We start from the raw sequence: 23,756 nt of genomic DNA on the forward strand, positions 1-23,756 counted from the left end.
CACTCATCTCTGGTCCTGACCCGTTCACAGCTCCTGTTTGAGTTCAGTCCTGCAGAAGTGAGCGAGGTCTTCAGCCTAGAAACACTGCAGGGATTGAGAGGTGATAGTTGTTTGATATTTTAGCATCATTGCCTGAGACCGTACTCTCTTCTGTTGAATACTGTATGCTAGCTGATAGATTACACTTTTAGCACACACACACACTACTGGTCAAAGTTTGGAAGAGTTAAGATGTTTTAATGTTTCTGAAAGAAGTCTCTTCTGCTCACCGAGGCTGCATTCACTTGATGAAAAATACAGTAAAAACACTGAAATATTATTACAGTGTAAAACAGCTGTTTTCTATGTGAATATGTGTTAAACTGTAATTTATTTCTGTGATGCTACGCTGTATTTTCAGCATCATTACTGCAGTCTTCAGTGTCACATGATCTTCAGAAATCATAATAATATGCTGATTTGCTGCTCAACAAACATTTCTGATTATTATCAATGTTGAACACAGTCGTGCTGCACAATATTTTTGTGGAAACTGTGACACACTCTCATTGAAAAGTTTTTTGTTTGTTTTTTAAGAAATTAATTTTCTTCATCAAGGATACATTGCTCAAAAGTGAGAGTAAAGACATTTCTAATATTAAACAGATTTCAGATGAATGCTGTTCCTTTGAACTTTCTATTCATTAAAGAATCCTGAAACAATAAAATGTATTAAATAAATGTTTGATTACACGGTCAGTTTTAGACGTCAACCCTTACGTGTGTTTTAATAGAAATGTAACAGTGCTGAAAAATGTGTTGTCGCTTCATCGTCCTGCTGTAATGATAAGTGAAGCTAAACAGAGTGGAGCACGTCCATAAAAGGCATCAGCTGGAGGATCTGAACATCACACACACACACACACACACCGCTCCATCACACGTGTGTGTTTGTGCTGTGACTACAAAACATGTGAAAACACCTCATTTCTTGATCATTTCCACATCACGGTATTTATGACATCATGAAGATGTCATAAATGCTCCTTAACCTATTAATAAACATGTAACATATGCAAATTCACAAAACCAGTTTGTCTAAATCTCTGCAGCTAGACAAACAGGCTGAATACCAGCAGTGTCCTCATCTGATCCGCAGTTATATCAGTGTTATATCTGATCCTGCACTCAACTGGAAGAGTCAGTTCTTGTGTAGCTCTTTACTTCTCTGTTTGTTTCTGAGGAAAGCTTGTAAGGAAGCTGAACAAAAGCCTGAAGCATTTGACTGCAGGCCATGACAACAGAGCCCTGGCTGCTTCTGATCTGCTCAATGAACGCGTTTCCCTCGTTTCTCGGTAATTCACTCCGAGCTCATCTAGTATTATCTGAGCTGGCTGAGTGGGTAGACAAATAAGGTAAACTCCAGTCCTCACGTGTCGACACCAACCTAAAATTAACCCAGCGAACAGCTGAGCGCTCGAGTGAGTGTGTGTTCATTCACTGGCGTCCACACACACACACACACACACGCAGGCGCGCGCGGCTCGAGCGTCTTTGTCTGTGTGACAATAACAGGATGACACGATTCTCTTATGCCGAATATATCGCATTATTTCGATCAAGCGACACAAAACGAAACTCGTCGCCGCAGAAAACATCATTATCATCAGGAGGAGCCGCGAACCGGGACGAGACAGACCCGCCACAGTGAGTGTGTGTGTGTGTGTGTGTGTGTTTACTATCGCTGTTAGTCCAATAACAGAACTGATCAATCTCTAGTGAACTGGGTTCAGTTTATGACAGGTGTGTGATTTGTGCGTGATCTTCAGCTGTCATTGCATCGGAGGATAGAGACTCTTATTTATCTTTTGGAGAGACCGGGGCTAGTTGTCACACTTTTCTCCAGTCAGTCTTTGTGTGTTTACAGAGACGTTTCAAAATCAACTCACAAAGACATGTTGACCGCTATAGCGGGTCATTTGTGCGATGGGGTAAGTTGTCACAGTGGAACTGCTATTAAAATCCACATCACGAGCTTTTTGGGCAACGATTATGAATTACGATTAATCAAATATAAAAAGGAGAAACACATATATAAAAAAATCACTGTTTTGGCGAAAATAAAATACTGTAAATTAATAAAGTAAATAAAACGCATGTGACAACTTGCCCCGATCTGACATGAAAATGACCCTTGTCCTGAGAACACAGATCTGTCTTCATGACATACTGATTCTCGTCTTGTTGTATGTCTCTGTGTGTTTATTTACTCATCAGATATTACACACATATATGATATATGTAGTCCGGATGACAGAATTGACAAAAATATATTTCAGTTTAAGACCTTTTTTAAAAAGCACTGCTAGAGAAAACAAACGTTTATGTCATAGTTAGACCCTGTGACAACTAGCCCCGGCCTCCACTATAACAGACAAACGCACTGATTCCTTGACGTTGATTCTCGATGCTCCTGATCCTCCAGAGTCCGCTCTTCTGTCAGAACAGCACATGTGCAGAGCGCGAGTGAAGACGACTGGACGGCTCTGCATGAAGCGGCTCACCGCGGCCAGACGCACTGCGTGAGGACTCTGCTGACAGGTGAGAGACGTGTGGATACACCTGTCCTAGAGAGCGCGCGGACAGCTGCTTCAGCTATGACCCTGGGGGCTGAAGTGCCACAGGAGTGTTTTTTCACAAATCTATCTGAGGAATTTCCAAAAAAGCTTGTTGAACGAGTTGAGTGACTCCTGTGTTTTGGCTGGGCCCTTAAGTGTTTAATTGTGTTAGTCAGTGTTGGTCACCTGCGGTGATGCAGCTCTGATGAAGCGTGTTCCTGTGCTGTGTGAGACAGATCCTGGCGTGTGTGTGGACAAACGCACGCTCCAGGAGCAGACGCCGCTGCTGCTCGCCCTTCACGGGCCACACCTGGAGTGTGTGAGGAGTCTTCTAGAAGCAGGAGCCGACCCTGACATCAGCAACAAAAACAAAGAGACGCCTCTTTATAAAGGTACTTTCACTCCACAGAAAACAACAGTGTCAATATGCACCTCAATTTAGTTCAAGAACAATGTCAAATAAAAATCTGCTGAAGATGTGTTCACCGTCAGTTCATCTGAGATCAGGATGAGTTTGTTTCTTCATCAGATTTGTAGAAATGTGTCTCTGCATCAGTGTCTCAGCAATGGATGCTCTGCAGTGAATGGGTGCCGTCAGAATGAGAGTCCAAACAGCTGATAAAAACATCACAATAATCCACAGCACTCCAGTCCATCAGTTAACATCTGGAGAAGACAAAAGCTCAAACTAATCCAGCATTAAGATGTTTTGCTGTTGTCTCTCACATCAAAATCCAGCCACATATTTGTTTAGAGCTGTTTTGTCTTGTAAACGCTGCTTGATCTGCAGATTTCTCTCCTGATTCACACCAGAACACTTCTTCACTGGAGGAAGAAAAACATCTTAATGCTGGATTAGTTTCAGCTTTTGTCTTCTCCAGATGTTAACTGATGGACTGGAGTGGTGTGGATTATTGTGATGTTTTTATCAGCTGTTTGGACTCTCATTCTGACGGCACCCATTCACTGCAGAGCATCCATTGCTGAGACACTGATGCAATGCTACATTTCTACAAACCTGATGAAGAATCACACTCATCCTGATCTCAGATGAACTGACGGTGAACACATCTTCAGCACATTTCCATGTTTCCATGTTATGAAACAAATTTGAATCAGCTGTAAAGCGGCTCTACAGAAGACAGGCTTGTCATGATCCAGCTCAGCTCAGTCGGAGTGTTTTAACCCTCCTCCTCCTCGGTGTCTGGTGGTGTTTAGCGTGTGAGCAGGAGAGCATCAGCGCGGTGAAGCTGCTGCTGGCGTTCGGCGCGGCGGTGAATCAGCGCTGTTATCGCGGCTGGACCGCGCTGCATGAGGCGGCGAGACGAGGCAACGCTGCGCTCTGTGAGACGCTCCTGCGGGCCAGAGCCGCTGTAGACGCCCGCAACGCCGACGACATCACACCCGCCATAGAAGCGGCTCGACACGGACGCACTGACGCGCTGGCGCAGCTGATCCGGAACGGTACTCAACGCCGGGTTTACTATATATTCTGATTCTCTCTAACATCATTCGGGATCATCTGTTAACATCAGTAAAGTAGGCAGTTCTTGGCTGTCCTGTGACTGTTTTTAAAGACTTCACTGCAAACTGTGTTTTTGTAGCAAGAGCTGTGTTATAAACTCTTCTCCAACAGTAGCTAGTTTTAGACGTGTCAGATGTCTGTTTTTACTCTATAGAGTGGTGATTTTTTTACACATTTTGTAAGCTGTGAGGAAATATTTACTACTCAAAGCCAAATACAGTCATCGGTGTGATTTCTTCAGTCAGTGTGATTAGCCAGATCTGATTGATCCATGAATATTTTTAAACTGAGTTTTAAAAGTGAAGTTAAAATTAATATTTTACAGTGACATAAATAAATAAATAAATGAATATGATAGCTAACTAAAAACAAAGACCTAGCAAAACACAATTAGATGAGGACAGAAAGCCACTACAGCAGTAGATATAAAGCACAAAACAAGAAATCATTCGTGTTTACAAGACATTTATTTCAAGACACTGAGGGATGTGTTTGAAAAGCAGAACAGTAGAAACACTAGAATGGTTGTGTCTGTCCCGTCAGGTGCTGGTGTGAACGCTCAGACGTGTGACGGGAACACCGCTTTAACTGAAGCCTGCAGACACGGTCACACAGAAACCGTGAAGCTTCTGCTCAAACATCACGCCGACGCCAACAAAGCCACCAACGCCGGCCTTCTGCCACTGCACATCGCCAGCCAGCACGGGCACGACGAGTAAGAGCTCAGTCTGATCTACAGAACTAATGATCTGTGCTCTGTGTGATAGCAGCTGCGACAGCTGGACACAGACACCACTGACCACGTGATTACTGCAGTCCACAGCTGTGCTTTAAACATACAGCTCACACAAACATGACAACTTGATGAAGATGTGTTCACGCTCAGTTCATCCGAGATCAGGATGAGTGTGTTTCTTCATCAGGTTTGTAGAAATGTGTCTCTGCATCAGTGTCTCAGCAATGGATGCTCTGCAGTGAATGGGTGCCGTCAGAATGAGAGTCCAAACAGCTGATAAAAACATCACAATAATCCACACCACTCCAGTCCATCAGTTAACATCTGGAGAAGACAAAAGCTCAAACTAATCCAGCATTACGATGTTTTTAACTAAAATACATAGAGTCCATAATCCATAATCCATTCCTCCAGTGAAAAAGTTGTCCTGAATCAGGAGAGAAATCTGCAGATCAAGCAGCGTTTACAAGACAAAACAGCTCTAAACAAATATGTGGCTGGATTTTGATGCGAGACGACAGCAGATGCACTTTATCACTGAGTAAGCGTTATTATGGATTATAGGCTCAGATTTGAGTTAAAAACGTCTTAATGCTGGATTTGTTTCAGGTTTTGTCTTCTGATGAAGAAACAAACTCATCCTGATCTACATTTAAATGTTTTGTGAACAATTCTTTTAAGACATTTAATAGTGTCTTGATGATGGATTTGTAGGATAAGCTCTGAAATGGTGTGTTTCTCAGGATAGTTTCCTCACTGCTCCCGGTCAGCAGCCGGGTGAGGGTCCGGCGGAGCGGTATCTCTCCGCTTCATCTGGCGGCGGAGCACGACCGGCGGACCGTTCTGAGTCTGCTGATTGAGTCGGGATTCGACATAAACAGCAAACTCTCTCCGGAGCGCTCCGCAGGGTTCCAGGACCGGCGTGTCTCGGTTCTGTACTGTGCCGTCGCTGCCAGGAACACGAGGGCCGCCGCCGCTCTGCTGAGGGCCGGAGCCGACCCCAACACTGACCCCTGCAGCCCGCTGCTGCTAGCGGCGCGTCACGGCTGTCTGGAGACCGTGGCGCTGCTGCTGGAGCACGGAGCCCATGTGAACGCTAGCCCGGCCGCGGGTTTCCCAGCGCTGCTGCTGCACACTCATCAGCTGGACCTCCTGCAGTGTCTGCTGGACCACGGCTGCGACGCTCGGGCCTGCTTTACCTGCGACACACACCACACACACCTCAGAGCTCGCACCGGCGCCACTGACGCAGAGTTAAAGGTACTGATTCTGTGATGTCTTTGACCAATTAACCCTCTATGGTACAGATTCAGATACAGGCAACAATCCATGTCTACTTATTTCCTTGTTATTCTGAAAAAATACACTATATTGCAGTATGGTAATTAAAAGGGCCGGCCTTGAGGTAGTCAGTGTTGCTATATGGCGTTACTGTACCAGTGGAATTGGAGTAATGTATTTCCCCATTGGGTTTTTTTTTATAGATAGTAACATCAATAATATGATTGCAGTTATTTATTTATTTGACGTGCTTATTGTAGTATAGTTGTATTGATTTATGAATTTTTCAGAAAAAGAATACAGCAGTATTTCACAGAAAGGACAATAGGAAGAGTGCAGAGTGATGACAGTGAGGATGAGTTGGCCCTCAGTGACTGTAATGATGAGTGCGTGTGAGTGTGTGTGTGTGTGTAAGTACCCTTAAAAGGACATATTTGTACTTTTTTTACCCCTAATAGGTATATTAGTACTATAAGGGTATATATTACTACTCTAGGGTACTAATATGTCTTTTTAAGGGTACTGCTCCAGGGACAAGCTGTTGTACCCGAAAAGGGACAATTTTAAACAATTTTAAAAAATTTTGCAAAAATAAAATTTGATGGTTAGAACATAATGCATACCATAGAGGGTTAATAAGCATCCTCTGTAGCCCTGTAGTGTGTTTTAGCTTCTGTGCCGATCTGTTCACGTTCAGTTTTGTGACTGGATCTCGTCGTCCTGCTGGAGGCACACGGCCGGCCGGCTCATTGATTTGCTGCTGGACTATGTAGGAAACGTTCAGCTCTGCAGCAGCATCAGAGATCTCCTTCTGGACCAACCGGAGTGGACCAGCATTAAGGAGAAAACATGTGAGTGTGTGAGTTACGAGCCACAACACATTCGCCAGTAAAACCACATGCAGCAGCAGACAGCAGCCTGACCTTTGAACCGTTCAACTACAACTATTTCAACACACTTACAGCACCTTACAGCAGAAGTCTCTTCTGCTCACCAAGCCTGCATTTATTTCATCCAAAATACAGCAAAAGCAGTAATATTGTAAAATATTTGTACTGTTTTCTATGTGATTATCTGTTAAACTGTAATTTATTTCTGTGATGCGCAGCTGTATTTTCAGCATCATTACTGCAGTCTTCAGCGTCACATGATCTTCAGAAATCATTCTAATATGCTGATTTACTGCTCAACAAACTTGTATTATTTTTGATTATTATTATTATTAAATAGTTGAATACTTTTTTTTCAGGATTATTTGATGAATAGAAATATCCAAAGATCAGCATTTATCTGAAATAAAAAGCTTTTGTAACATTATACACCATTCAAAAGCTTGGAGTCAGTATAATTTTTTTTAATTTTATTTGGGAAATAAATTATAGAAAGTAATACTTTTATTTAGCAAGGATGCTTTAAATTGATCAAAAGTGATGACAAAGACATTTATGATGTTACAAAAGATTTCTATTTCAGATAAATGCTGTTCTTCTGAACTACCTGAAAAAATATACTCAGCTGTTTTCAACATAATAAAAATAATAAATGTTTTTTGAGCAGAATATTAGAGTGATTTCTGAAGGATCATGTGACTGGAGTAATGATGCTAAAAATACAGCTTTGAAATCACAGGAATAAATTACATTTTAAAATATATTCAAATAGAAAGTTTTACTGTACTTTGGATCAAATAAAAGCAGGCTTGGTGAGCAGAAGAGACTTCTTTAAAAAACATTAAAAACCTTCCTTTTGACTGGTAGTGTATAATATACATTTTGTTGGTCTTTCATGCTTTATTTCGTACACAGAAGACAATTTCAGTGTTTTAACTTTGGATTTCAAATGAGGATTTTTAAAAAAAAAAATTTTATTTAGGAACTTATTAATTTACTTTTCATAGTCTCTGTTTGGGTTTTATTAGCTTGTCAGTGATGCAGACACTGGAGTTCCTTGCCATGTGCTCCTCGTGGTCAGTGTTGTGATTGACGTGATGTACAAAACAAAATCAAAATAGAAATATAAACTTTTGAACTGCGGGTTTGGTCTGGTCAGAGGAGAACTGGCCCCCCGACTGAGCCTGGTTTCTCCCAAGGTTTTTTTTTCTCCATTCTGTCTCAGAGGGAGTTTTGGTTCCTTGCCGCTGTCGCCTCTGGCTTGCTCAGTTGGAGACACTTAATTTCTAGCGATTATCGCCGATTTGATTGCACAGATACTATTTAAACTAAACTGAGCTAGACAATGACATCTCTGAATTAAATAATGAAATGCCTTTAACTGAAAATTGAGTGTTTAATCTTATCATTATACATTACTGACACTCTATCCTCCAATTTGATACTGTTAAGTGCTTTGACACAATCTGTATTGTAAAAGCGCTATATAAATAAAGGTGACTTGACTTGACATGTAATACTGAGCAGGATCAGTGTGACGTTTATGTGTTCACAGCGTCTCCACGAGCCCTGACGCATCTCTGTCGGCTGAAGATCCGAGAGCAGCTGGGGCCCCGGAGACTGAGATCTGTGGAGTCGCTGCCGCTGCCCGGCCCCATGCTGCGGTACCTGAGCTCCAGGGGCCTTTAGCACAGCACCGACTCACTCGCGCACTCCTGGCTTTTGTGTATTTATATAACTTTTAATTTATCTTGATGTTTTTTTAAAGTATTAAAGCCCCAGTGTTAAACTAACACTCCCGGTGTTTATATAATTCTCACTCAGCGTGTTAAAAAAGTAACACTGAAGCAGTGAAACATTAATGAGAATTAAGCATTAATGAAGAACAGCTGCTGCTAACAAACTGAATCACTGAAAGAAAGAGAAACAAGAACAGAACGAGAACTTTTTTAACACTGAGGGAGAATTATATAAACACTGGGAGTGTTAGTTTGATTGATGTTTGTGCTTGACACAGAGTTTGATGTAGATTGATTATCTGAAAATACTGATGTGATGGTGTTCACAGAATAAACGTGCTCTCCTCTTTCATCTGCTGCTCCGAGTGTCTGATCTCTACAAAAGCTCATTCCTTTCATTAACAGACAGTGTAAGACAGTCAATTATTACCAGATTTAATCAGCTAATTTAGCACAAGATCTGGATTACAGTCAGGTTTTTAGTGTGACAACATCTCTAACTCATCAACTAAAAAAGAATAAATAATCTGCATCACGGTGAAATCGTGCAGATGTTTGAGCTGGAAGAGAGAAGCGCTGTGATTCTCGACAGTCACACCACAAACATCATCTGCTCTCACACGAAACAAAGCGCTGTCTCCTCCTGACAAATCATATTTTAATATCTTCAGTTGCACTAAAGTCCATGAACATCACTACACGTGTGTTTCATTCTTGCTACATCTGTACTTTAAGTGCTTAAAGTCGAGTGATCATTAAACCTGCTCAGATCCGTGTCAGTAACGGGTTAAAACCAGTGTTGGGAGTAACTAGCTACATGTAACGGAATTACATCATTTAATTACAAAATAGATCTAGCTGTAATCTGTTACAGTTACTGAGAAAAAATGTGTAATTAAATTACAGCTACTTATGAAAATGTTAACAATTACAAAGAGGGTTACATCTGAATATTTTCACACACACACACAGATTTAATTGATTTCTTTCATAAATTGCACTGTCTGCTCTCAAATATGAGACAGCAACATGTTTATTCCATAACTGTTTTATTTCCTGTTTGTGTATATGCTTTATTTTTAAGATTAACTGTTTTTTCCCAAAGCATTGTTAGCATGTGTTTCCTGTCATAACTGTGCAAACATTTGATTTCAAAAAGAGTATTATATCTATTAAACTATTTCTTGTTATGATTTTAAATCTGTATTTAACCTCAAAGTTAAAAGAGGTGCTAAAGTCTGATTTTGTGGTGGCTGTGCTTTAAAATGAAATGATTATAATCTTAATTCAGCTGATGAAGGATTGTGAAAGTCTGACAGTAATCAGTGTTGAGTTCTGTAAGGTTAACCCATGTTTGAAAATGATTAACAGTTTGGTTAGAAATTTAGAAAAGTAATCAAATGTAATTAGTTAATAAAGTAATTTAAATAGTTACACTACTTATTCCATTTTCGACAGGGTAACTTGTGATCTAATCTATTCCATTTCCGAAGTGAGCTTCCCAACACTGGTGACCACAGAACACTGTCTGAAGAGTCTCTAGATGAAGCCGAGCGCGCTGAAGGCGGAGGCGGACACCGCGGGTTTGGTGGGGATGGGTTTGATCACCACGTGTGCGCTGTTGCGCTGCAGTCCGTCGATGAAGCTGCGCGATATCTCAGTGCCGCGCTCCGACGCGCTGTTCCTGAGCGCGTGCGCGTGCGGGAGCAGAAAGCGGCACGGGAGCGAGCAGCACGCGCACGCGCACACCGCGTTACCGGACAGCAGCGCGTTCGCGTTCAAGTCTTCATAAACCGTCTTGGCTCTCACCGCCGGCGATCTGACGCGCGCAGTCCCGCTCGCGTTGCTCTTGAGGAGGTGCTCCAGACGCTGGCCGCCGGAGGAGGAGCGCGGCTCCTTCCAGAAGGACGCGGGGAGCTGCCGCTCGCGCATCGGGATCTGCCCCGCGTTCAAACGCGCGTCTCCCCCGCCGCGGAGCGGCGCGTTATCCGCGGAGAGTTCGGCGAGCGTCGCGTCGCTGCCTCTGCGCGGCCCCTTGGCGCAGCGGTGCGAGAAGCGCTTGAGCTGCTTCTGCAGGTATTTGCGGTGGTCCACGGAGCGCCTGCAGGGCGCGGATCGGTCCAGCGCCGCCTTGATGTCGCTCGACGCCAGATTGACGAAGTTCAGCAGCGTCTTCACCTCGCTGTCGGAGCTCGCCATCGCGCTCGCTCACACCTCAGCAGCACATCTTCAGTCCAGTACAGCCCTGACCTCCGCTTCTGGAGCAAACCCGCCGCGACGACGACCCCAGGAGCGCATCAGGAGCGCTGTCCAGCTCGCCGGCCTCTGTAATAGCCCAGGCACTCGGAGGAGCGGAACGACTATCGACTCGGTGTAGTTATGGTGCTCTCCTGAGCCAATCAGCGACCTCACTCTCCTCACAATGCGCCGCAGAGATCCCGGTGTCGGATTCTTTGCCACGCCAGACTGTTGTCATGGAAATCCCCGAGGAACAGCGAGCGGAGGCGATGTTTCCTCGGTCTCAACGGTGGCCCGACGCTCCGCGCGCTCGCCGGTTCCGCGGGCTGTTCTTGAAGTGTTCTTGGGCTCGGAGCGAGGGTCTCTGGAGGGTCTCGCCTCGCTGCTTCCCGGATCTGAAGCTGCGCTCCGCACCGTCCAGCGCTGTCCGGAGGAGGAGGAGATCTGCGCATAACCATGGAAAGGGGGCTTGAGCGCTCAAGAATCTTGTCTTTCTGTTTGCCCCCTCAATCGAGCCACACAAAAGCTGAATTACTCATTCAAACCTCGCGGGACAAAGGCGGAGGAGCCGGAGAGCACTCTCGCATTTGTAGTCAAACATTCTGAGACTTAAATCGAGTCGTCGTGAAAGAGAAAGAGTTAGACAAAGCCCATAGAATTGCCATCAGCAAACATTTTCCTGTGTCATATTAGTGGGTCTCCATGGCTCCTTCTGGCCGAGGGACAATGGCACAAGTTTGCACACTCGAATACTGTCACCCTGCCAACGGAGACAAGGGCCAGAAGCAGGACAATCCCGGAGAAAGCAGCGGCTCCGCGGGGAAGAGCGGGAGGAAAGGAGAAAGGGACTTGTGAAATGCTAATTGAGCTCCGTCCCTCATTGAGAGGAGAAAAGAGAGCAGGGCTACCTATCCGTCCCGCTGAGACGCCTCCTTCTCTTCCTCCTCCTCATCATCATCAGTCAGGAAATCCTTCAACCAGACGCCTCAAAATGATGTAAAATAAAACAAAACAAAAATCAAGAAGTGTCTTATTTTAAGAACCAGGGCTTCTTTTATAAAGTTGTATACAGAATGATCCTAAATAAACTATTTCTGATAAAATCCATACCGTACGCTTTATAAAGCGCAGTTCATCTCATTCCAGAGCAAAGTGAAAAAAGTGCATCAATTCCTCCTGCAGAACAGCCACAAATATCCCTTTATTATTCAGAAAAAAACATTTATCATCATAATTAATTAATTAATCTCAGAGATGCAATTATTACAAAAGCAGTTTCCAAGTTGTGCTTGACTGAAGGCCTGCAGCTCGTCTGTGCTCATCTCTCAGGTCTGCTGTGAGAAGCTCTGCTCTTCTGAAGCAGAGCTGGGCATCAGATCATTCACAGCAAACAGCGCTGATGCACTCTGCTCCTGATGAAGCGGCTTACTTTAAGCTTTCAGGCGAGAGAACCCTAGTAAAAAATTATATATTTAAAATACATTTCATAAGTATAGTTCAAATCTATTGACATATTTACTGACAGACAACTTGAGACTTACTGATATAAAAATTCGAATTAAACTTTACTTGGCATATTACTTGTGCACAATGCACTTTTCTTAATATTAAGCCTAAAATGTGTTTTAATGTCACTTTTGATGAGGATCGTATGATCTTTGAATAATATCAGTCTTTAAATGTAAGATATTTAAAGTGTACCTGAAGTATACTTGCAATAGCTGCACTTTAGCACAATCAAATACACTTCAGTGTATCTTTAGTTGGACTTCAGCACAATTAAAGTGCATCAAGAACACAATGAGTTGTTCCAGTTTAGCAGACTTTAAGTGTACAGTTTAATACACCAAAAGTACAATTGCAGGACATTTTATTAAGCACATAAATATAAAAATGTATTTGTAGTAACTTAGCATGAAATAACTGTATTTCAAATTGTAAGTGTATTAATGTATCAGCTCTATTATTCCCTCATAAATCACACCGTGTTCATTCGCCCAGGCCCGAGGAGAACCGGTCCTCCGCTGAATCGGGCTTCTCCATTTCTGGCACTTGATGGAGTTTGGGTTTCTTGCCACGGTCGGCTTTGGCTCGATTAGCTGGGGTTTAAAAGACTATCGGACGAGAACACAACTTAACGTGAATAATGACTTGGTCACTGTGAAAAGTACTCAAATTATACTCCGTGAAAACTTTTCTCATTTAAAAGTACACGTATCTGGACAAAAACATGCTTGAGTAAAACTTTAAATTGTACTGAAGTATTAAAAAAGCAGAAGTAACCTAGGGGGAAAAGGAAGGAGATCGTTTCATCACATTGAACCATCTTCTCAATGCATGGATAAACTGCATGAGATGTTTTTATCAGACAGACAAACGTCTGGTTAAAGGGAGAAAACAAGAAATGCAATGGCACAGGTCAGACCTAGCTAGAAACATCCGTCTAGTGCAAGAACAATTAAAACGCAGCTCAACATTACAAATCCATCTTTTCTTCAGATGAACACGAACTAAGCATATAGTGCATATAATGCAAGTGTACGGCGCACACAAACATAACGCTTCAATAACAGTCCTAATTGTTACTCGGTGCATCCTTATAATATGACTTACCTCCTTCCTGATAATCACTAAGCATGAATTACACACGAAGCCAGGAATACAATGCAATGAAGTAAACTACAAGTAGTCCGTTTAAATTGTACTTGACTAAAGTAAAACAAATCCCCCAAAATAATACTTAAGTACAGTAATCAAGTAAAATTACTCAAGTATTTTACACTCCTGGACTCTATTGTCTTCTATTGAGCTGCTTTACAGTTGGAATTTATATTTTATAATTAATGCTATTTTCTTGTCAAGTTGCTTTGAAACAATCTGTATTATATAAATCACTATAGAAATAAAGGTGACGCTGTAAATTCAGTGTACAGTCTAAGAAATCACTAGATTGCTATTAATTGCTCATGTTCACCATTAAAGACTCTGGAAAGAGAGCATCGATGCACACATGCAGGGTTTGTGCAGTTTCTGTCTCGCTGAACATTCACAAACTTCTAAAGACCCGGTATAACCCAAGCCAGAGCTTTGAACCGCAACAGAAGATCTGAAATGTTTATATTTTAATATGTCTTGACTGTAACGCCCCCTGTGGGCCGCTCACATCACGCTCCAGCAGAGTTTCGTCCCTCCGAGCATCAGATCTGCAGGACTGACTCACACAATCAGGACACAATGAAAGACGACGACGGAGCAAAAACAGGCTTTTTAATTCTTCACACTATGAACAAACCAGCAGCAGCAACGTGAGAGCTTTACATGCAACACAACAATACTCTTCACACGTTACAGCGGAGTAAAGAAACAGAGCCTTATGAATTCCAACAAACTGAACATAAACAAAAATTCTGTTTTCTTTAGCAAGTAATAATATGACAAACGCGCTCAACTACATCAGACTGAAGAGAGTTCAAACAGGTTTTTAACTTAACTTGCTGCTATTTGGACAAGGTTTCAGCTGATGTCAGACGCAGAGTCGGTGCGAGTGTTGAAGCTGGAGCGTCTCAGCAGGCCGGCGTCGGTCAGAGAGTACCGTCGAGCCGCCCAGTCCATCCGCTCCTGCCGCACACACAGCAGCTCCTCCGCTTCTGCAGGGAGCGTCCACTCACTCTGATACAACAACAACACCGCATTATAACACAGAGAACGTCCACTCACTCGGATACAACACTATTACACACAGCTCCAGAGTCCGCTGCCTCCATCACTCACACACGGACCGCCTGGGCCTTTCCACAGATCTCCCACATCAAAGTCTAATCTTCATCAAATTTAAGAGGAAACCATTTCTGTATAATATTAAATATGAGGAATCAGAAAATCAGTCTAAAGTGTGAGTAAAGTTGGATTTGATTCGTTCAGCACATGTTGGCATTTCCAGTGAGTTTGAGGGAAAAGTGTTTCTATGGATTACACTGGACTGAGTAAAACACAGCTGCTCTCTGTTATATCATTAATATTAATCAAACAACAACAGACGGGACAATCAAACACTATGACTGGATAACAGTGTAGACGACTCATTAACGAGAGTTCACCCAAAAATGAAAATTAGCCCATGATTTACTCACCGGAGCTTACGCTACACATACATCCTACGTCATCCGCCGGCACGCTCTTCTATTGTGAACGCGCGTAAGACAGTTAACACAAGATTACTGTTTATAATGTTTTAAATATGGATATTTTTCTTACAAAAATGCATGGATTTGCTACAGTAGGCCTTTATTCACCCCCGGAGCCGCGTGAGGCACTGTTTATTATGGATGGATGCGCTTCATTGGACTTCTTTTGGATTACTGTAAAATAACACCCATTCACTGCCATTATACAGCTTGGAAGAGCCAAGACGTTTTAAATATAACTCCAATGGTGTTTTTTCATTTATAAACCATATTTTTGGAATGAAAATTAGGTCAAACATTTGTGAATTGTATTCACTTAACATCAGGTTTTTTGTTAAAAGGAATAGTTCAGCCAAAAATGAAAATGCTGAAAATGCACACATCCTCAGTACATCTGAGATCAGGATGAGTGTGTTTCTTCATCAGGTTTGTAGAAATGTGTCTCTGCATCAGTGTCTCAGCAATGGATGCTCTGCAGTGAATGAGAGTGAACTCATCCTGATCTCAGATGAACTGAAGGTGAGCACATTTTCAGCAAATGTTTATTTTTGTGTGAGCTACTCCTTTTATTAGGTTACCCGTTTATGAATCATATTAGTACAAAAGGTTTAAGGAAACAGTTCTGATATTAAAGCCATGCGTGCATGTTCTCACCTGCTCAATGTGAAGAGACTGGTCGTGGTAGCTGCTCATGTAAGCATCTACCAGGATGGTGTAATCTGACATCAGAGCGTCCAGAAGCACGAGGCGCAGCGGGAGAAGATGCCTGACCGAAGCGGCCATGACGTTCATCAGGGCAGGTGGAGACGGACGGACGTACCACACCTCAGGACACTCCTGCGAGAGAAGAGACCGTCTTACAGCAGCTCCAGAAGCCATCCGTCTACAACACGGCTGACAGGAGTAGCCCTCAAACAATCCAGAATAAAAGCAGCCGCAAATTACAAGTACAACAGAACAAAGAGGAAATCAACAAGTATTGTTATTATACTACTGAATGATAAAACATTTCATATATACACTGCCGTTCAAAAGTTTGGGATCAGTAAGGTTCTTAATGTTTTTTAAAGATGTTTCTTCTGCTCATCAAGGATGCATTTATTTGATTAAACATACAGAAAAACAAAACAAAACAGAAAACTGTCATTTTAAATTGTAATGATATTTCACAATATTACTATGTTAATATCTGTTAAACTGTAATTTATTTCAGTGATGCGCAGCTGTATTTTCAGCATCATTACTCCAGTCTTCAGTGTCACATGATCTTCAGAAATCATTCTGATTTATTAACAATCTGCTCATTTATTATCATTATCGTTTTTGCTGCTTAATATTTTTTTGGAACTTTAGTTACTTATACTAAAATATAACATCAAATTTTTAAATCAATGCAACGAGTATTACAACATCATTATTGTAAAATTTTTCTAACATTTGAATTTTTAATTTAGTGCAACATTTTATTGTCATTTTCACTAGCAACTGCCATTGGATTATATTGTAAAATAAAGTTCACCGTTATCCAGCGGTCACTATTGTGACCATCAACATGTTTACTCACTCTATGACCACAATCAACAAAACTGAATATATGCAAATGCATATTAATACTAGACAACTTAAAGATAATGTGTACCAAAAATCTGTGTAATATCTTTGTTAACATACTTTACTAGCCTTTCGTTTTGAAGCTTTGATGCATTCATCATCATCTCAAGGTGCAAACAGGAACTGCTCTGGTCATGTGACAACCTGCACTAATCATGTGACACTGCACATATTTAATTGAGACCCTTTATTTTTTCCATATTTGCAGGAAGTGCACTAAAACACCAGTCAGTACAGTTTATAGAGATTTATAAATGAAAACCTTTTTTACAGTCACTATTGTGACCGGTGGGATTAAATGGGTTAATATAGTAAACCATTGTTTTAAATTGCAATAATATTTTATAATATTACTGTTTTTTTCTGTATTTTATCAAGTAAATGCAACTTTGATGGGCATAAGAGACTTCTTTAAAAAACAAACATTAAAAATATTTCTGATCCCAAACTTTTGAACGCCAGTGTATGAAATGAATGAGTTTGAATTTACAGTACAGATGCATTACAACAACAATGTATTTCTGTATTAGACAATAATAAAGAAATGAATAATAATAGATGTATTACTATTATCATTTAAAATTGTTTGGCTTCTAAATAAGCACCAGTGTGAATGTAATGTGGACTGAGACAGTCACAGCTAAACAGAGGTTTGAGTCCATTTTGAAGTCCAGCTGCAAAAGAAAAAAAGGGGTTGAAGCTCATTGTGGCCTGGATTGATGCGCTTAAATTCACCTGCTGTGGGAAACACTGCTAATGAAGCCTGTGAAACCTCATCAGCAGCTCGTAACAGTGCATTATTAATACACATTTACAGTTCAACTGCTCTTCTAATGACACATGGTTTGGTTTGGGACCTTGCGGTGGCGCTCTTTGGAGCACAGAGGTGTCAGGTCAGAGGCGGGGAGCTTGAGGTGAAGCCGGAGCACCTCCTGGAGAGAGCTGACCCGGTCCGGGAGAAAGCCTCCGGTCTCGCTGTAGAAGAGCATGAGATCAGCCACCTGCAGAGCAGCACACCGTCAGCACTTCTGAGGGAGCGTGGAGAGAGCTGAACACAAACATCAGCTACAGAACCACACTACATTGCTTTACAGCTCAAACTCAAATTTCACAACTGATTAACTTTTACACGGTTATTTTCAGCAGAACAACAGTGAGCTGCGGTCAGATGAGATGCTCTCAGGCCATATGTCAGTAAACACTAATATTCCTGTCCTGTCTGCCGTAATACTGCGCTCGTAGCACTGTAGCCTGTATCGTTTCATATTAAAGCACGACTGAAACTACGAGCATGCGTGTCAGATCCACGTCATGTTCAGAAGCAGTACCTCTTAAAGTAACAGCAGCCAAATAACCTAATAACCAGCTGCTGTGATGTCTGTTCATCAAACACAAGAAAAAAAAAAAAAAAAAAAAAGAGGAAATCGATAACTTTTGTAGCTTTAAGGATTCATCTATATTTAATTTAGAATTTAGTATTTGATAACTTTATTCAATTTCTGTATATTTCCTACTTGCTAAAGAGCAGAGGTAAATACGACATTTATTCTAATGGGTTTACGTGAAGATTAAGTTCACTTAAATTAGAAGTTGTTATTTTTTAAAGTCTAATGTTAAAATTATATCTCAATTATACTGTAATGTTGAATGGCTATAGTCAATGATTAAATATTTTGGGAAAAAATAATTTTATAGAGGCATCAGAAGTATTGATATCAGTGATACTCGCCTTCAGTCATAAAAAAAGATGCCATTAAACAAATTTGTGACCCTGAAGCACAAAAGCAGTCATAAGTAGCACAGGTATACAGGTGCATCTCAATAAATTAGAATGTCGTGGAAAAGTTCATTTATTTCAGTAATTCAACTCAAATTGTGAAACTCGTGTATTAAATAAATTCAGTGCACACAGACTGAAGTAGTTTAAGTCTTTGGTTCTTTTAAACGTGATGATTTAGGCTCACATTTAACAAAAACCCACCAATTCACTCTCAACAAATTAGAATACTTCATAAAACCAATAAAAAAAAAAAACATTTTTAGTGAATTGTTGGCCTTCTGGAAAGTATGTTCATTTACTGTATGTGTACTCAATACTTGTTAGGGGCTCTTTTTGCTTTAATTACTGCCTCAATTCGGCGTGGCATGGAGGTGATCAGTTTGTGGCACTGCTGAGGTGGTCTGGAAGCCCAGGTTTCTTTGACAGTGGCCTTCAGCTCATCTGCATTTTTTGGTCTCTTGTTTCTCATTTTCCTCTTGACAATACTCCATAGATTCTCTCTGGGGTTCAGGTCTGGTGAGTTTGTTGGCCAGTCAAGCACACCAACACCATGGTCATTGAACCAGCTTTTGGTGCTTTTGGCAGTGTGGGCAGGTGCCAAATCCTGCTGGAAAATGAAATCAGCATCTTTAAAAAGCTGGTCAGCAGAAGGAAGCATGAAGTGCTCCAAAATGTCTTGGTAAACGTGTGCAGTGACTTTGGTTTTCAAAAAACACAATGGACCAACACCAGCAGATGACATTGCACCCCAAATCATCACAGACTGTGGAAACTTAACACTGGACTTCAAGCAGCTTGGGCTATGAGCTTCTCCACCCTTCCTCCAGACTCTAGGACCTTGGTTTCCAAATGAAATACAAAACTTGCTCTCATCTGAAAAGAGGACTTTGGACCACTGGGCAACAGTCCAGTTCTTCTTCTCCTTAGCCCAGGTAAGACGCCTCTGGCGTTGTCTGTGGTTCAGGAGTGGCTTAACAAGAGGAATCGACAACTGTAGCCAAATTCCTCGACACGTCTGTGTGTGGTGGCTCTTGATGCCTTGACCCCAGCCTCAGTCCATTCCTTGTGAAGTTCACCCAAATTCTTGAATCGATTTTGCTTGACAATCCTCATAAGGCTGCGGTTCTCTCGGTTGGTTGTGCATCTTTTCTTCCACACTTTTCCTTCCACTCAACTTTCTGTTAACATGCTTGGATACAGCACTCTGTGAACAGCCAGCTTCTTTGGCAATGAATGTTTGTGGCTTACCCTCCTTGTGAAGGGTGTCAATGATTGTCTTCTGGACAACTGTCAGATCAGCAGTCTTCCCCATGATTGTGTAGCCTAGTGAACCAAACTGAGAGACCATTTTGAAGGCTCAGGAAACCTTTGCAGGTGTTTTGAGTTGATTAGCTGATTGGCATGTCACCATATTCTAATTTGTTGAGAGTGAATTGGTGGGTTTTTGTTAAATGTGAGCCAAAATCATCACAATTAAAAGAACCAAAGACTTAAACTACTTCAGTCTGTGTGCATTGAATTTATTTAATGCACGAGTTTCACAATTTGAGTTGAATTACTGAAATAAATGAACTTTTCCACGACATTCTAATTTATTGAGATGCACCTGTATTTGTAGCAATAGCCAACAATACATTGTATGGGTCAAAATGATTGATTTTTTTTATGCCAAAAATCATTAGGATATTAAGTAAAGATCATGTTCCATGAAGATACTTTGTAAATTTCCTACCGTAAATATATCAAAACTTCATTTTTGATTAGTAATATGCATTGCTAAGAACTTCATTTGGACAACTTTAAAGATGATTTTCTCAATATTTAGATTTTTTTGCTCCCTCAGATTCCAGATTTTCAAATAGTTGCATCTCAGACAAATATTGTCAGATCCTAACAAACCATACATCAATGGAAAGTACATCATCAAAAATTATTTATTGATGTATACATTTTTTTACACTTATGTTTTGTGGTCCAGGGTCACATATTAAAAAAAATATACTATCTTTATGTTGTTTCTTCATTAATTTGAAGATTGAATGTGAAATTATTGCAATATAAAAGTAGAATTTAAAAACTTTATCATTAGGTGGGATTAATCGCAATTCATTTCAGAAAACATGTTTGATTAGTTACTTTTTATTTTTTATTTATTTATTTTTTTAAATCGACTGACAGCACTAGTTCTACGACAATCTGTAGAATTAAACTTCTTGATTTGAAGCAGGAGTTGCCTGTGGGTTTTTAATGTATGATCAGGCTCTGCTCTGAGATCAGACGCACCTGTGTGTCAAAGACGTTGGTGAGGTTGACTCTGAACTCTGCTCTCAGGCATCGGGCAATGCAGCGGCAGTCATGCAGCACCTGAGTGAGGAGTCAGAAGATTCAGTGAGACCGCGGCTCCTCCGCCACACCTCTGCTGACACTAGAACAGTCACCTGACCTTCAGGACGTGAGGATTCTCCAGAATCATGCCCAGGCCGTTTTTAAACGCCTGCCCGCCGAGCAGGAGGATATCAAACAGGTACACTATCTTCTTGGTGGCAACCTGTCAAATTATTCACAAGGGTTTAAGAGTTAATAATCAGTATTGATTTGACCGCACTGACACTACTGAATAAGAACAAAACAGAATTGAGCTGAATGACGACACTGTCTTCTGACCCGAACACCAGTCATACAAAGTGACTTGAGCACATTTTGGATGAATAAATCAAAGTCATGCATTTTGTTTTATTATTAATTTCAGAGAAATTAAATTGGAACACACAAAATTTAGAAAAAAGAAAAATCAAAATTTCATAAGGCCCTGAAATTTTTTTTTTTTTTTAAACAAACTGTTTTTAAAATTAATACGTTTCATGATTTCAATTAATTAGACATTCTTTGAGTACTAAAATTTCATTTAACCATTAAAACAAAGACTAGAAAATTTTAAATGGAAAACACAGAATTTGTGGAAAATTAAAATGGATTTCATGGGGCACCAGTAGACCAGCTGAAACAGAATTTGTTTGTTTGTTTTTTATGTTAATGTTGTTATTTTCCTGTTTATTAATGTGAAGCCGTTTTGTATAAAGCTCTACTGTTCCAGTAACCTGCAGCCAGCAAAGTCTCTCTTGTGCAATCTGTCCAAAAACATCAGCACCGATTCCGATGACTTTTTGTTGTTGGATGTGCATAACCTGAAAAGCAAAGAAACACATATGAGATACTATGCATACGCAGAATAGCCAGGAGATGAGATGGCACAATACAGAAGCACTGAACTCACTGCTGGGCCAAACTTCTCATGAAGCGCATCTATCACCACATAACTCACACTGCCCTCATCTACACCATCATCATCATCTGAGGAGGAAGAGGAGGGTGAGATAATCCACCAACTGATGATGATGAGGAGGAGGAGGAGGACATTACCTGCGATCTTCTTCCTGAACGAGTGGAGTTCCGATTTGTGCTCCTCACTAAAACTGAAAATACAACAAATAAACAAGTTTGACAAACTCTTATGACCAGTAACATCACTAATGACTCGATCAAACACATTAGTATAAAGACACTCACAGCTTGTCTCGATTGGCAGAACGGTTCAATTCCACTTAAAAAAAAAAAGAGAAAAGAAAGAGAAATGACTTCGTGACTTGGGGGGGACCAACAAAAACAACACACGTTAAGTACCGGTTTAATTAGTTGTTTTATTCGCTAAAATGTTTTTATGAATAAGTGAAACATTATACAATTTACCTTTAAGAATTTCATGTCCGAAAATGATCTTGACGCCTGGAAATTTGCGTCCGCTTTTCACTTCAGATACTTGAAGAAGGAAAAGGACAAAGTGTAAGTGATATAAACGGTGTTGTTATTAAACAGATCATCTGTCCTCACCGTCCTCTAACATCACGGTCTTCTTCTGAGTGATGCGCTGGACCACGCCGCTGATCTGTGTGTCGGACAGAGTGATTCTGACACGGCTCCTCTTCAGGTCATCCAGAAACCTGCACTGCTCCGAAGATGAGGCCATGACTAATGAAGCTCCGCACGAACCGGTTAATTAATAACGTGCAAACTAGTTAAGAACAAGCCCCGCCCCGCGGGCGATTCTGAGGATTTGATTGGTCACCTAACTTACAAGCTGATTCGCTACATTCGAACCAACGCGCAACATGCTACTCTATTTCTTCTATCTATCTATCTATCTATCTATCTATCTAATAGAAAAGAGACTCTTTATCTGCCACACAAATTTGGGCTGTATAAATGTGTGTGGGTCTATCCATCTATTTTTTTTTAATTACTGAAAAACATTTTTATTGCAAGATAATATTGGTCTTATGAGGAAAGCATTACTCAGACATAAAAAATATCAATACTTAAATGCAAGACATATTACTTTCACGAAACCTAAACTTTAAACCTACAGAAAATAGGCCTACTAACATAAATAGCAACAAAAAAACTTATCATTAAAAGCAATACTTTGTAAGAGATTTCTTTTCTGGAAACCCCTGCAGAATATTTAATGTTGTCACAGGAATCACGTTTGTAATGAAATGCCACCCGAGGGCGCACTTCTCCAGCATAGCGTTATTCCCTTCAAATACATGAGTGCAGTTCTTCAGTTGATATGAGTCTGAGTGTGCTCCCTGTGCGGTGATTTAGTTTTATTGTCTCTCACATTTTCATTAGTAAAAGAAGTTCTGTTCGTGCCCTAAAAAAAATAATTATTCATAATTGTAAAGGTAAAAAGTAATTCACTATTAATTGATAATGTGTATGAAAGTTTTTTTTCTTTTTATAGAATGATTGTGTAAAACAAATTATTTTCATGCCATGAATTATTAATTAATGATTAACAATATTTTTTATAAAGTTAGGCTATATTAACAAAATATATATATATTTTCCTGTTATTTATTTTTGTTTGTTTTTCATTATAAAATAAATGTGAAAATAATTGAAGTCATATTTTTTTGTCATTTCTCAGATAACAAGTGAAATTGTCAAAACAACTCCACATTATCTAGTCATTAAACTATAGTTATCATAATCTGTCAAGCATCTTTTTCATACGTATCGCTTAGACTTTATTTTGTAAATGTGTCCTGAATTGATGAATTTCACCAGTGAATCTTGAAATACTCTGAAGCGTTCTGATAATGAAAGAACAACAGA

At 40.6% G+C, this 23,756-nt stretch overlaps 3 protein-coding genes across 5 annotated transcripts; 1 reads left to right on the top strand and 2 right to left on the bottom strand.

The window, feature by feature from the left end:
* Positions 1-1,228: 1,228 nt before the first annotated feature.
* On the top strand, positions 1,229-9,120 carry asb2b (ankyrin repeat and SOCS box containing 2b). Its single transcript, XM_058748351.1, has 8 exons — positions 1,229-1,686; positions 2,465-2,580; positions 2,834-2,989; positions 3,816-4,061; positions 4,666-4,837; positions 5,602-6,118; positions 6,837-6,990; positions 8,585-9,120. The coding sequence occupies exons 1-8, from the start codon at positions 1,556-1,558 to the stop codon at positions 8,716-8,718; spliced, it is 1,626 nt and encodes a 541-aa protein (XP_058604334.1). The 5' UTR covers positions 1,229-1,555; the 3' UTR covers positions 8,719-9,120.
* A 9-nt stretch (positions 9,121-9,129) lies between these two features.
* LOC131522711 (protein FAM181A-like) lies at positions 9,130-12,185 on the bottom strand. The gene has a single exon (XM_058748362.1). It carries the CDS (start codon positions 10,965-10,967, stop codon positions 10,308-10,310), a length of 660 nt encoding a protein of 219 aa, XP_058604345.1. The 5' UTR covers positions 10,968-12,185; the 3' UTR covers positions 9,130-10,307.
* A 16-nt stretch (positions 12,186-12,201) lies between these two features.
* On the bottom strand, positions 12,202-22,660 carry exd1 (exonuclease 3'-5' domain containing 1). Of its 3 annotated transcripts, XM_058748356.1 has the most exons (12): positions 22,470-22,660; positions 22,329-22,397; positions 22,149-22,182; positions 22,002-22,054; positions 21,856-21,932; positions 21,680-21,766; positions 21,025-21,129; positions 20,865-20,945; positions 17,659-17,802; positions 15,845-16,027; positions 12,991-13,120; positions 12,202-12,459 (listed from the first exon to the last, which is right to left on the bottom strand). In XM_058748356.1, the coding sequence occupies exons 1-12, from the start codon at positions 22,603-22,605 to the stop codon at positions 12,437-12,439; spliced, it is 1,122 nt and encodes a 373-aa protein (XP_058604339.1). In that variant the 5' UTR covers positions 22,606-22,660; the 3' UTR covers positions 12,202-12,436. The 3 variants fall into 3 exon arrangements, with proteins under 3 accessions (XP_058604339.1, XP_058604341.1, XP_058604338.1); XM_058748358.1 differs by lacking the exon at positions 12,991-13,120 and having other exon boundaries at positions 12,205-12,459; positions 22,470-22,658; XM_058748355.1 differs by lacking the exons at positions 12,202-12,459; positions 12,991-13,120 and adding an exon at positions 14,239-14,675 and having other exon boundaries at positions 22,470-22,657.
* Positions 22,661-23,756: the final 1,096 nt, after the last annotated feature.

This window comes from Onychostoma macrolepis, chromosome 17 (assembly GCF_012432095.1).
Source record: "Onychostoma macrolepis isolate SWU-2019 chromosome 17, ASM1243209v1, whole genome shotgun sequence".
In the NCBI taxonomy this organism is placed as follows: Eukaryota; Metazoa; Chordata; class Actinopteri; order Cypriniformes; family Cyprinidae; genus Onychostoma; species Onychostoma macrolepis.

Coding starts and splice junctions, on each gene's coding strand:
- asb2b (XM_058748351.1), top strand. CDS start 1,556: ATGACACGATTCTCTTATGCCGAATATATCGCATTATTTCGATCAAGC. Junction 4,838..5,601: donor AGCCAGCACGGGCACGACGA/GTAAGAGCTCAG, acceptor TGTGTTTCTCAG/GATAGTTTCCTCACTGCTCC. Junction 6,991..8,584: donor CAGCATTAAGGAGAAAACAT/GTGAGTGTGTGA, acceptor ATGTGTTCACAG/CGTCTCCACGAGCCCTGACG.
- exd1 (XM_058748355.1), bottom strand. CDS start 22,605: ATGGCCTCATCTTCGGAGCAGTGCAGGTTTCTGGATGACCTGAAGAGG. Junction 22,398..22,469: donor GACCGTGATGTTAGAGGACG/GTGAGGACAGAT, acceptor TCCTTCTTCAAG/TATCTGAAGTGAAAAGCGGA. Junction 14,676..15,844: donor AGTCTCTTCACATTGAGCAG/GTGAGAACATGC, acceptor TTGTTGTATCAG/AGTGAGTGGACGCTCCCTGC.
- LOC131522711 (XM_058748362.1), bottom strand. CDS start 10,967: ATGGCGAGCTCCGACAGCGAGGTGAAGACGCTGCTGAACTTCGTCAAT.